Source organism: Choloepus didactylus, chromosome 13, assembly GCF_015220235.1.
Source record: "Choloepus didactylus isolate mChoDid1 chromosome 13, mChoDid1.pri, whole genome shotgun sequence".
NCBI classification, from domain to species: domain Eukaryota; kingdom Metazoa; phylum Chordata; class Mammalia; order Pilosa; family Megalonychidae; genus Choloepus; species Choloepus didactylus.
This window is the reverse complement of record NC_051319.1, coordinates 12,463,013-12,477,274: the sequence shown is the minus strand read 5'-3', so window position 1 is coordinate 12,477,274 and position 14,262 is coordinate 12,463,013. Positions and strand designations below refer to the sequence as shown.

General features: G+C 38.7%; 1 protein-coding gene across 1 annotated transcript in view; it reads right to left on the bottom strand.

The window, feature by feature from the left end:
- IQGAP2 (IQ motif containing GTPase activating protein 2) overlaps positions 1 to 14,262 on the bottom strand; it is a 311,908-nt gene that overhangs the window by 95,228 nt on the left and 202,418 nt on the right. Inside the window, exons 6-11 of the mRNA XM_037801784.1 lie at positions 13,999 to 14,066; positions 13,557 to 13,670; positions 12,687 to 12,865; positions 10,723 to 10,810; positions 6,796 to 6,959; positions 3,776 to 3,936 (exon numbers count right to left, since the gene is read on the bottom strand). Coding sequence (XP_037657712.1) covers positions 3,776 to 3,936; positions 6,796 to 6,959; positions 10,723 to 10,810; positions 12,687 to 12,865; positions 13,557 to 13,670; positions 13,999 to 14,066 — 774 coding nt within the window. The remainder of the gene's footprint in view (positions 1 to 3,775; positions 3,937 to 6,795; positions 6,960 to 10,722; positions 10,811 to 12,686; positions 12,866 to 13,556; positions 13,671 to 13,998; positions 14,067 to 14,262) is intronic.

Sequence of the window (14,262 nt, the reverse complement as noted above, 5' to 3'; positions counted from 1 at the left end):
TATAAATTGTGCTTTACAGATGAAGAAAGGAGGGCTCAGCTAGTGATGGTCAAACTCAGATATTCTGGGCTCCAAGGCTCAGGCTCCACCAACCACATTTTGCTGGTTCCCAGAAGAGGTGTCATTAGCTGGGTTTGAAGGGGCTGAGAAGCATGGAAATAATTCACAGAAACATAATCGAAGGTAGGCAGGGCTTGGGAGCTCCAATGCTGTACTGAGCAGACATGGGTGATGGGCAGCCTGATCCCAGTGGGGAGAGGCCATGGTGGGTAGCGACCAGAACATGATCCAGCTAAGTTGAAGTGCAAAATCTGAGCAGGGAAGCAACTGGGGGCTAAGGTCAGATGAGAAGAGGAAACAATCGAACAGAGGATCTTTATAAAGATAGCGACATTTTAGAACAAATAATCTGGGCACAGTATATGCCTAGAACAACTGCTAACCCTTAATACCTCACTTTTGTGAGAATTGGACAAAAGAACCTTTCTGGGTTAACATAGCCCCAAGGGCACAAGTCATTTTGAACAGACAGAGCCTTTGGGAGAGTTCATCAAGGCAGCCCTTAGCACCCTTGTGCTATGAAGGACCTGCACAACAATTTGGGGTAGTTTTTGGATTGAGCCACGGGTCTCAAACTTGATAACCTAAAAACCTGGGCTTCCCAGGACCTAGACTAAGAAGCTAGCATTGAAAGTGAAATGCAGAGGCTGTGGATGATCACTGGGGAGCGATGCAACTGTCAAAACAAAAATGGACCCTGAAATCTCATCAGTGTTGGGTTATCTAGACATTGAAAATGTACTTAAATCAAATTTTTAAACTATTATCAAAGCAAAAACACAAATTAAAAAGTTTCTTACACAAGAACACTTGAACCCTGAGTTGTATCTGTAGATTCCAGTTTGAAAACCACAGGTATAAAAGTGGTTTTTCAATTGGGCATTTGGATTCCTTAAAGGGTATTTGGAAGTGTTGGGGAACATAATTATCAAAATGAGTGACTGGCATTGGGGGTGGGGTGGGGTTGGGGAGTGGGACTAGTGTGAGAGGGCAGTGGTCAGGGATGCTAAATAAGTGGGACAGTCATCGTGTAATCATCCCACCAAGATGCTAATAGTGCCCCATGAGACCCTCAGCTTCAAAAGGGAATGGGCTGCTCTACTTTGACACTAAGTCCTAAGGGACAGCAGCAGAGCCCGGCTAGGCAAGAATAAATGATTAATGAGTGAGGAGATAAAAGATGTAGGAAGACCAATTTGGAGGTTATTACAGAAGCAATCTATGTGAGTGCACACAGATTGGCACTCACAGCGAGAGAAGTGAGCAGGCTGTTCACAGCACAAGGGTGCCTGGCAGAGGGCAGAGGACAATTCAAGTTGGGCTTGAGCCTTCTAAACTTGGAGCTTGGTGTTGCCCTTAATAGAAATAAATTAGCTTGGAAACAGAGTCTGAGGAGTATGCTGAACCAGATGGCTATACAACAAGAACATCAGTTTCCCCAAAAAGTCTAAAAACAAGGAAAACCCACTGTCCTTCTGCTACTTTTTGGCCATTCTCTATGTAGACAAGTGGGCAAACACCATTTGTTTAATATCTAAGAAGTCCTTTTAATTTTTCCTGTGCAGTTGTATGTGACCCATCTACCTATTTGCACAGCAGTTACAGAATAGCAGCTGAAAAGAGCTTATGTAAAGATTTATGTGGACAGCACCCTCTGGTGGCCACAAGAATCCAGGCTGGAAAAGCACTTGTTTTAACCTGGGCTTTATTTTACTCCATCTCTAATCTGGCTCCTTAACCTGGTCCTGTAATTTTCTCTCTAGATGTGCTATAGTGTTTTATAATACTATCAACTGTACTATCCTGTAGCATATTTTGAGAACGTTAACTGAAAAATGCTAAACTGAGATATTACCCACTGCAGTCTCAAGATATCTTTGGTTTAGAAATCCAAAGAGTGGGGTATGGAGCCTGTGACAGTTTGAAGCTGTATGTGCCCCAGAAAAGATCATGTTCTTAAAGCTAATCCATTTCTGTGGGTGTAGACCTATTGTGGGTGGGACCTTTTGATTACGTTATTTCAGTTGAGGCATGCCCCAGGTGGGTCTTAATCCTCTTACTGGAGCCCTTTATAAGAGCATGAAATAGAGAAAAAGACAGAGAAGCTAAGAGAGACAGAAGCTAAAAGAGAGAAACACAAAGAAGCTCAGAAAGAAAGCCACAGACAGAGCAGCCAGAAGCTGAAAGCAGTGGCACCCGGGAGAGAAGGACCAGCAGATGTCACCATGTGCCTTCCCATGTGACAGAGGAGTCCCGGATCACCAGCTGCCTTTCTTCAGGAAGAAGGAATCATCCTGTTGATGCCTTGATTTGTACATTTTCACAGCTCAGAACTGTAAAATGTAAGTTACTGAATCCCCACTGTTAAAAGCCAGTCCATTTCTGGTATATTCCATTTCGGCATCTCTAGCAAACTGACAACAGGACCCAACTGCCCAACCTTGAGTCTGGAGAACTATATTCAGTTTCTTCATCAGAAAAATAAGAGAACTGAACTAGATGATTTTTAAAGTTGCTTCCCACTCTATCACATTCTGTTGTCTGCCAAAGAAACCCAACGAAAGGCATGTTTTCCACACTTCCTTTATTTTCAGCCTATTGATTATTCTTCGCTGATGATAAAAACAGTCATTAACTGCCACAGGGACGATCATTTCCCGATCCTTTCTGCCCCCAAAAGGAATACCGTAAAGTTCTCTAATATTAGAAATACTGTTTAAACAAATCGGACTAGCTTTCAGGAAACGTGAGCCAAACGTTGAGGACTGACGGTTTGGTATGCTGAGCCCTCTATCTTGGGGCTTGCCCTTATGAAGTTCATTACTGCAAAGGAGAGGCTAAACCTGCTTATAATTGTGCCTAAGAGTCTCCCCTGAGCACCTCTTTGTTGCTCAGATGTGGCCCTCTCTCTAAGCCAACTCGGCTGGTGATCTCACTGCCCTCCCCCTCATGTGGGACCTGACTCCTGGGGGTGTAAATCTCCCTGGCAAAGCAGGATATGACTTCTGGGGACGAATCTGGACCCAGCATCGTGGGACTGAGAACATCTTCTTGACCAAAAAGGGGGATGCGAAATGAAAAGAAATAAAGCTTCAGTGGCTGAGAGATTTCAAATGGAGTCGAGACGTCACTCTGGTGGACATTCTTACGCACTATCTAGAGAACCCTTTTTAGGGTTTAATGTATCAGAATAATCAATCAGAAGTAAACACCTGAAACTATCAAACTCTAATCCAGTAGCCTTGACTCTTGCAGATGACTGTATAACAATGTAGCTTACAAAGGGTGGCAGTGTGACTGTGAAAACCTTGTGGATCACACTCCCCTTTATCCAGTGTATCGATGGGTGACTAGAAAAATGGGGACAAAAACTAAGTGAAAAATAGGGTGGGATGGGGGGGATGCTTTGGTTGTTCTTTTTTTACTTTTATTTTTTATTCTTATTTTTATTCTTTCTGGTGTAAGGAAAATGTTCAAAAATAGATTGGTGTGATGAATACACAACTATATGATGGTACTGTGAACAGCTGATTGTAGACCATGGATGACTGTATGGTATGTGAATATATCTCAATAAAACTGAATATATCTCAATAAAATGTGAGCAAGGATATATGGATTTTCCCACTAAAGAGCAACTCCTTTAATTTCTGAGATCTGCCACAAGTGTACTTCTACACTGAAAGAAGGGCTGGAAGCCCAAATTGGACCTTACCGTTCCACACATGCCTCATCCAGATTATTGAAGCCCATTGATGGGCTTCTGAGTTGATTCTGCACAGACACAAGATCGTTGGTTTCCAAGGCCTGGTTTAGTAAAGCAACAGCAGACAACATTTCTACTGCAATTGAAAGTTCCTCGTGGACCAAGTAGTTCTGTTGGAAAACATAAGGCACTGTAAGTTCCCCAAATCATACACCTCCTTATCTGATGGGCAGTTTGGAAGGCACATTTCAAAGAGCAACAGAAAGTCTAAGATTTTGACAGCCCAGTTGGAAGAGTGGGTCATTAGTCACTTACTTTCCACTGACTTTAAAGAACAGATTTATAAATGACTCCTGGGTTTTTCTGAATAATCATTTTGGGGACTGAGTTAATTACAACCAACAAGTTATGAGTCCACAAAAATCTGCATTCCCATAGCTGATTGCTACAGCTATATTGCCTGCTCACAGGCTCAAGCCTACCAAATAATTCAGCTTAGGAATGGACAATTTTGCCATTGACTGAGCAGGAGGTAACATTCTAGCATAGCTAATGATCTTCAGTCTGAATTAAGGGTGAAGGATAGGAGGGCAAAATTTTACCTAAAAGTTATAATCCCAGAAAATGGAAATCAAGATCTTTAAGCCAAGAATATTGATTCTAATGCAAAAAAAGAGTTAGTCTAAATCACATTTTAATAAATTGGGAAGACATTTAAAAATGTATCACAGGTCTACATATTTGAAGAAATCTGAAGTAACTCTTTTGGAAAAGCAACTAAGGATTTCCAAATTTATATAATTTATAAAACTGGATTTGGCTTATTTAAAAAATTCACATTAAATTTTCAAAAGAATGTTCTCTTCCACCAAACCATTTTATACTGTGTTGGCCTGACTTCAAGGGGAAATTGCTTTCATCATATAGCAGGAGCATAAAATGGAGCATGAGAAAGAGTTTTAAAAAGGGCTGATATATGCCTTTACGTTAAAGAATATTACACGTATTTAAAAAAGATATTATAACATTATATTCACATTAAAATACATTATTATAGCTTTCTGGGTATCCAGAGATTTCCTGCAGGGGGAAAAACAAAGCATAATTTTACCTTTGGAAGCAGATGGGAAGGATTATCATAGGGAGCATGATAAGTTTGTTTTATCCAATAAGTTGATATTAAGTACAAGTTTAATACATCAGGAATGTCTACAATTACAAGTAAAAAGCAGAAAGGAGTCATTTGAGATTTACTTTGTCTATCATTCCAGTGAACTGTCCACAAATATCTAAAGTTGTAAGCAGCAAAAAGGATAAGCTGACAAAAAGAAGAAGAATGGGGCTGGAAAACCACGGACTAGGTATTGACCAGTTGAGGATGATGATGGTGCTAGCCTGGAAGCAGCCTTGAGCTTCAAGCTGGCAAAGAGGGAGGGAATATTAACGAAGAGAATTCAAGTGCAATTTAAAAAAACAGTCTATTTTTCTTTCATTACAAAAATAGTATATTTCTATTTAGAAAATATAGGCAATCTTGATTAAAAACAAACAAATCCTACCACCACCCCAAGCACTTTACTACATATCCTTTTTAAAAATGCATTCATATATTTAAAACTGATTTTTATTTTCATTTTCTTATTATACAAAGAAACAAGTTAATGCTATACTTTGATACCATTTTTCCACTTGCTCTAGGAACATCTGTTTAGCTCATTATCTTTTACGCTATCATTTTTACTGTTTGCATAGGACTCCTAGCACATAGAAGTATCATAGATTAAGTAATCTCTTAGTAAAATACGTGGTTTCTTTCCAGTTTCTCAATATTATAAACAGTGCTGTGTAACATCCCTATAGCTAAATCTTTTTGGTATATTTCTTTTAGGATCATTTTCTAGAAATGTAATTGTCAGGATAAAGGGTAACCAAATTTTAAGCTTTTGATACACATTATCAAGATTACTCCCCAGAAAGATTGCACAATTTACACATCTGCCAGTTGTGTATGAGAATGACTGCTTCCCTGTATTTATAGCTATACTGGGTTGACACTTTCTAACCTCTACCAATCTGATTAAAAAATAATTGCATCTTATTTTAATTTACCTTTATTTACTTCCGAGTTTAAACATTTTTTGTATGCTGGTCACTTGTACAGTGGTTTTATTAACTGTCTGTTCATGCTGTTGGCCTCTTCCTCTTTTAACTGTGGAAGAGTGTTCTTTTTGATATTTAAGATCAAATGTCCTACATTTTCCTTAAAAGTTTAATTTTTAATTTTTAAATTACTTTTTATGTTCAGTCTTTTAATCCATTGGAAATTAATTCTGATATATGATAGGTTTAGTGAGCTAATCTTTTCTTTCTGAGCCAATGTAAATGGTTAAACACTTGTAAGGGTTTCATTTATTAAATAATCCTTTCCCCACCTTACTGAAATGTTAGCTTTCTCATATAATAAGTTTTGGCTCTGCATCCAGTACTTTTTATTCTGTTTCATTGTTTGGCTTATTCCTGTACTAGTACACATGCTTTTAATTACTGTAACATGAGTATTAGTGTTCAATACTATTAAGAAATTAGGAGCATAAATCTGCAAAAATCAAATAAATTTGCAAAAATCAAAACCATAGTTATAATGTTCTTAGTTGCAGATTTATAGAAAGGCAGGTTCAGAGCTTCTTTTTCTAAATCAAAATATTACATGCTCAAAAAATATTTTAGTGCAACCAAAAATTTTCCAAGTTCTTAAAAAAAAAAAAAAAACACACAGAACTGGGACAACCTGTTTTTATGTACATTTTTTGGACTACTGCCTCGATTTCCTGACTGTGCTCCTAAGTTCTTTACGCAGACTTAAAGACAGGAGTTCACAGAGGCCATGGAACTGGTACAGGTGGGCCACAGAGGCCAGGATGGATTACAAGTTAAAGACCCTTCACTCCCCTTCACCTTTCCTTAAAAGCCTCCCCCTCACTTGGATGTGAGTCCTGATGTCTCCGTAACAGCAGCCTTCTCTGACTCACCATGGCATTCTGCTTCTGGAGGTTGAAAAGTTCGTTCTGATACATGGCAGCAGCACAGGGATAAACGGCAGGCAGCTGGGCCTCAGGCTTCTCCAGCACAAGCAGCGTATTCTCGGGGTCACCTTCCCGAATCGCAGCATTGATGCGGTCCACTGCAGCCAGTCCTGAGGGAGGGGATTCACAGCCCGTCAGAACAGCAGCTTTTTCCAGTGCTGCCTGTGCCAACCAGCCCATCCTTCCAAGGAACTGAAACTAAAGCAGTCCCTTTCCATGAACTCTGAGTAACTACAGTTGCAAGGCAGGCAAAGCCTGGGAAATTTCAGCTCAGTAATTCAAAGTCAGGCCAATTTCTGGAATTGGACCCTAAAAGAATCACAGCACTGAAGGGGCTTAAGAGAGAACTTCTACTTAACATGCCTTCTCCATGAACTTCCCTTCAGGACCAGCTGTGGGCCTGCCTCCTCCATGAAGCTGCCATGATTGCTCCAGTCCCTGAGGAGTTCACGTCTTTTGAATCCCCACAGTATTTAGAGCTCGTTCTTACAGTTCCAGCGGGCATTGTTCTCTACCGCTCCTTGTGGGTTAGTGTCACCTCCCCAAGGAGACTTTACGCTAAATGAAGACCAGAAGCAAGCCTTGCCCTACTGCTCTGTCCTTCGTCTGCACCAGCCCTGTGGTATAGCCACAGCAGGAACTCCAGTACTTTGCTGCTTGGCATTGGCAGTGTTACATTATTTTTTTTAAGAACATCCTCCCTCAACTCTCATATTCTGTGAAGTGTTACTCTTAAGAAAAAACAATTTCAGATATTTTTAAAAACATTTAAAAACATTACAAGCAAAATTCATGATTAAATAAGTCTGTACTAATAGCATTAAAAAAAAGTCCTGACCACAAAAACATCTTTGTAATCGAAACAACCATAAGATCTGTGATCTTGTCGCCAGTCATAACATTCAAGAGAGAACACAGACCTGAATTTATGTGTTTAAACTGAGGGTGCTTGGGATAAGAGATTCGGCATAGTTTTTCAAAGCACAGAAATGGAATGCTGACCATTTGGAAGAATGAGTGATGAATGCTGTCACCAGGGGATAGCAAACCAGAAAGAATCAGAAGAATTGCCCTGTAAAGAAGAGCTCAGGATGGAAGGGATAACACAGACTCATAGATTATTAGAGCTTTCAAGGGCTAGTCGTTGTCTGCCTGGTACGTGACCAAACTGCAGTTAAGATTATTCTAACCCTTTTTGACAAATGACAAATTATCTTTTCTAAGTACATTTACAAGGAGCTTCCCTCAAAAACCCTTTGACTAAGAGATATCTATCATTCAATGGCAGGAAAAACTTATTACTAAATGAAATCCTTCATGTCGTCTCCCCAGCCCCAAACTTACACTTCATTTAAAAGGACCCGAAGAACCCAAACACTTCTTTTCTATCCTTATAATTAATGTGAAAAACTAAAGAACTCCAGAAAGCAAGCTCAGTAGAAGTTAGTGGAGTTTGCTTGTCCAGTAAAACTACCCAGGATCTTTAAGCCGCATGTCGGATTTCTCTGCACAGCATCTTGCTTCACCTTTGATAACTGTTACACACTTTTGTACAATGGATGGCAAGATATTGCCAGGAAATCATGCCTTTAAAACACTCTCAATTCACTATTTCTTTAAAAATAAAGCAGATTTCTTCACTCTTTCACATTCTGCATTTGACAAAAATTTTAGCCCTGACCTTAACAGAATATATTACGCAATGAGCAGAATGCATGAGCCAAATCTAAGAGTTAAATGAGTGCAGTTCAAACAAAGCAGAAGCCCCTTCAACAGATTCACTGACCAAAGATAAATAACCAAAGCTGTCACTTATTCCATTATCACAGCTACTACTAACGTGGATGCCCTGACATTTTAATACATTAACCACACGATTGGGGAAAATCTTGTTAATGTAGCTATACTTAGATATTTTAAATAGGACAATAGTCTCATTATGCCACCAAATAAAATATGCTTTAAAGGATTTTTTAAGACTACTTTCAATTCTATGGTACTATAAATTTTCAGATGGGGGAGATGAAAAACTTCAGGATGATCACATTGTATACATTAACACCATCAAACTATGGAATGTGCTTCAATTTCAGCTGGTTATGCTATTAGTGCAAATCACCCCATGCCTTTTACTTAAAAATGGTTAAAAGGAATAGCCAATTTGGCATTAAATTTGTTGTCAGGAAATTATAGCATTGTGTAAAGTATTATAAAACATTTTTATAAGGCATTTTATTTAACATATAAAAGAAATCTGTGTTAGTGGTTACAGACTTTCAAAGATATGGAAGCATTTCCTCGCTAAATTTAGGAGTCTTGGATGTCTTGCTGGTAATATTAATTTCTTCCCATAATTCTCATCTGTCAAGCAATATAAAATTCTCAGCTTTCCAGCAGGGCAGAAGAAACTTGAAATTATGCTCCATGTATCACTACTGACATATTAAAGATTTAGTGGGAATAAAAGAACAGGAATACATGCACCAAAATGTTAAGGGGTTGCCTCTTAAAAAAAGAAAAAAGTCATCCTAGGCTCTCAACAGTTGTTGTTTGTGAAGTAAAGTCTCAAACACACTCAGGTGTTAACTCCTACACATTTTATCAGCCTGCCATGGACTTCCTCAGTCGCTGCTTGAAGCCTTGAGTGATACAGATAGGGTACATTTATGTGAAGGCTGCAGGAGCAGCATTCAAGGAACATTCAAGAAGGTGAACCTCATCTAAGAGGTTAAATAGAGGGCAAGGTTTAGTTGTAATAAGTGGTCACTCTGAGTTTAAATTTGGCAGTGTTCATATACTTTATTAAATGAGCAAAATGATTTTTCATGTACTAATTTTTTTGGGGGGGAATATATGGGTTATTTAGATTGACCTAGGGGAAATAAATGTCAAATAAAATTCCTTACTGCCTCTTCTGATACTCAAGAATAAATTCTATCAAGTTGGGGAGCAGGGGTAATAAAAAGACTAATATATCTAAACTTGTATGCTTTTATTTTAACTACCCAAGTTTCTTGCTCCTTATCATCGCACAGCTGAACTGTGTACCAAGAGGAATTTAACTGCATGACTACAGACAGGCTCAAGGACATAGGCACAGAACTGCCAGCATGTGGCTTCATCTTGTCTGTCCACAGTCTGATTCACTGGGATTAAAGCTATAGGAGTTGAAGAAAACAACTTACAAATTGCAGACTATTAATTGGGAAGTAATAAAAAGCAGAGGTGTCAAAAATATCTTACAATTCAAATAGAATACTATCACATTATCATGGTTAAGGAACTACAATCTTTAAGGTAGTGCTTCACAGATATTGCTTTTTTTTTTTTTTTAAACAAATTGAAGGTTTGTGGCAACTCTGCATCTAGCAAAACTATTGGTGGTATTTTTCCAACAGCATGTGCTCATTTTATGCCTGTCACATTTTAATTAAGGTATGTACATTGGTTTTTTTTTTTTTTAGAAATACTGCTATTGCACACAATAGACTACAGTAACATAACTTTCATCTGCAATGGGAAACTGAAAATTCATGTGACAAACTTTATTGTGATATTTGCACTATTGCAGTGGTCTGGAACTCAACCTGCAGTAGCTCCGAAATATGCCTATATTGGCTCAATAAAGGACAGGTTTAAAATATGAAATGTGCTGTACCTATGATGAAATAGGAGGGTACAATCAAACTAGATTTAAGATACTTTGAGAAACTATCAGATGATGAGTCATAATTAAGAGCAACAATGACATTTAGATTTTTTTTTCATTATATAAGTTTTACAAGAATACAAGTTTAGAGTTTTGCTGATTTTGGCAAAGAAAGTTTGTATCTTGTCAAAGAATCCATTTCCTTCATATAGTCCATTACTTACTGTTGACTTTATTGATATTTCCTTGGATTTCTGCTTGTGTCAGCAGTTCTTCATAAGCATCTCTTTCTTCTTCTGAAATACAGTTATTCTGCAAAACAAAGTCTTCACTGACTCCTGAAGTTCAATAAAATGCTTCCAAAGCTTGATAATCAAAAGCAGAAATGCTTAGAGTGATAAAACCTGTTACTGACTTTTCATTTGAAATAAACACGAGCACTTAAGGAGTGCCTGCTTTAGGCAGGGCACCAGGGTCAGATATGCACCCAAGGGTTACAAAAGTGAAAAAGCCCAGGGACTCTCTGAAAGCAGCTAATTCTCTAATGTGGAAAATATTAGACTGGACCACTTGATAACTGCCACTTTTTGTAGATCAAAAATGTGATTCACTCTAATAAAATCAAGAACAGAAAGAATCTATACCATAGATTCTATAGGAGAAGTGCCATAAGCATTTTTTAAAAGGACTCATACTCAGGTGGAAAGAAAATTGAGGAGGGCTTGGAGAAACAGAGTAATGTAAAAGGGGAATAGGATGGAGAGAGCAGGAATTTGTCATGAAGGTAGAAAACTTGGCATGCTGGGCTGCAGTGTGGGGTGTATGTTCAGAGTCAGCTAAAAGAATGGGGAGGTCAGTTGGCTGTTCTGGAGGCCTCTTCTCAAGATCAAGCTAAGGACCTTTACTTAACTGAGTAGGCAGTGGGGTGACATCTGATCATCTGATAATTATTAAAGAATAATTTTGCAGCTTCTACCTCTGAGAGAGGTTGGCTTGGAGAATGACAGGGAGCAGGAAGATGTGGCAAGAATCCTGAGACAAGACCAGAAGGGGTAAGACTGAGGCAAGAGTGGTGAGAAGGGAGGAGAGCAATGGATTCAAGACTGGCAAGAGAAAATCAGCAGAATGTAACAATGGATAAGACATAGGGAACATAAAAAGAGTACTGAGATAATATGGTAGTTATGCTAAACCAGGGAAGTCAGGAAGAGGCATGAGTGTGAGAAGAGTGGGATAGCACGGCAAGCTGTAGGGCCTGTGGGTCACAGTACTGAAGATATCTAGAGGAGCATTCGAGAGCAAGATTTGGGAGGAGCTGGTATAAAGTTGACAGCTGTTTTTTTTCACAAGTAGATGAGATCAGCTAAGGAAGAACAGAGAAGTGATTCAGTGCTGGACTTCAAAGAGTCCTCATATTTAGAGTGAGGAGGTGGAAGGGCAGACACTAAGTGACACAGGGGAGAACCCATGTGCTAGGGGAGCAGAGAATCTCAAAGCAGGTGGGGCAGAGCAGGGACAACTGTGCTGGAAGCTGACAAAAAGCCAACCGCTGAGAAAAGACCAAGGTAAAGCAATCATTTTTACTAATGGAGCTGGAACTCGTATGGCAAGAGCTTAGGAGAGACATTTTGGTGAGGAAATAGAAAGCTTTGAGGGTAGACAAAAGTTTTCCATAACTGAATAGACTAAAATGACCATATAGGAAGGTGGTAAGTACAGAGTTAGGATCGGAAGCAGGCTGCCTTGCCAAGGAGCGCTGCCTCTTCCTCAAATATGAAGGGTTAACATCAGGAAAATATGAAGGAAGTAGTTTCAACCACACTGAATTATTAACTTCTACTGAAAATCAGAAAGGTAACTTGGCTAATATGAGATCTGATAGTGCTGCCTAACAAAGAAAGATCTTTAGTGGCCACTTCTACACTTTCTAGGTAAGTAGTAAGTTTAAGACATGACCTTCAATCTTTCTAACCTATGATATTTATCATAAAAAGAAACAATTTCCTTACACAGGGCATGCCACTCTTTCACTTTTACATTTCATCCAAACCAACTGCCTACAGCTATGAAGATCACAGTAATTTCTGAGCAATCCAAAAATATCAACTTTATCACTAAGGCTTTTTCAAACAAGCAACTTATAACTGTATTTATTAACATATTTATTACTCAGAATCTAATTAAGTACCTTCAGCCGTGAAGTTTCCTCTTTTCTCTTTTTGGCTCCCCAGAGTTCTTTCTGATATTCCTGTGCAAGGCTGTCATCCACTAAAGTTAAAACTGCATTTGGGTTTCTCAGCGTTACAATGGTCTGCTCTGCTATTCCTTTTTCAATAGCTTCATTAATAGCTATAACAGCAGCATGCACTGACCAGAAAAGAGGGGGGAAAGATTTTTATAAGCAAAAGACAATACTGACAGTTGTACTGACTCTGCATAAACTCAAGCAGCTTTATTTTCTTCCTTGGCTTCCAGTAAGCAGGCTAAAAAAGAAACATGGGATGTGTTGTTGAGCTCCTCCGTGAACACCCTCCCCACACGCCTCTCCTACCCTGGGTCCTGCCCTCTGGATCTGGTAACTAATCCCTAATCATCTATTCAACTTGCGCTGACTGCCTAAAATGACCCAAGCACTACGTCAACCATGAGGCATTGAAGATAAGTAAGTCCTTGCTCTCTGGTCAAGGTGACACAGACAGTTTTAAAGTACCATGTTCCTGCCAAGAGATACCTGTGATTTATGTTGCAACACTAAACAACAACAACAACAACAACAAAACCTGAAAGTGATGCATGCTGCAACTAAAATTTAAGAGCATGGAAAGTACAGAAATATTTTGGAGAATGGAGATGCTCTTAATTCACACTGCACAAATGTTGAAAGTTCAAAATCAATTACCTGGTTTTGTTCAAATTAACCATCTATAAGTACATACAATAAAAACTTTCAGGTGCTTAAATTGTCTTCTTGATTCCTTATTTCATGTAATCAAAACCAACAATTCAAGTCTGTGTAAGCATCAGTTTAATGAAAAGTTTGGGTTCTAAGTAGGCTTACATGCAGCTTCATCCACAGAGAGTTCGTTGGCTAGAATACCTCCTATTTTGCTGAAAGAGGGCATCTGTATTCCGTATTTCTCGAGTTCCTTTCTCATATTACTGATTTCCTCTTCTGAAAAAAAGAATTTTTAAAAAACGAATGCTTTAAAAGAAGAATATCACAGGCAGAGATGAAGGCACAAATGAATATATTCATATCAAGAAATGTCTGTAAGGAAGGTGGGGCCATTCCTAAACAAGGGTCTTAGGAAAAGCCCAGCCATAGTTTCTCATTTCATGAACATGGGGAAAAGGAAACCCAGTCAAGTATAAACAAGAAAAGTTTTATCCTCTGTCAACAGAGGAAGAAAGGGATTCAGTCATATCAAAATGAAATTGATAAATTTCATTTATTGGTAAATTTTCTTAGTAAGACTGTAAAAAATGATAAAGAATAATACCTGTGAAGTCTACTTTGCCCAACAAATCCTGGATCTGGGGGGCTATTCCTAGTTTGAACAGATATAAACTGAAAGAGAAAACACAAAATAATCATCATAAATCTTGAGGATTTTTTTTTTTAAACTGAGAAAGACCTAATGGATCATCTCATCTAAACCACATTCATTTTACAAATGAGGAAACCAGGTTCCAATGTAACACAACCCCTGGTGGGGTGAGGACTAGAGCCGCAGCTTGGTCTTCAGGAGCACTCAGTACTTCTG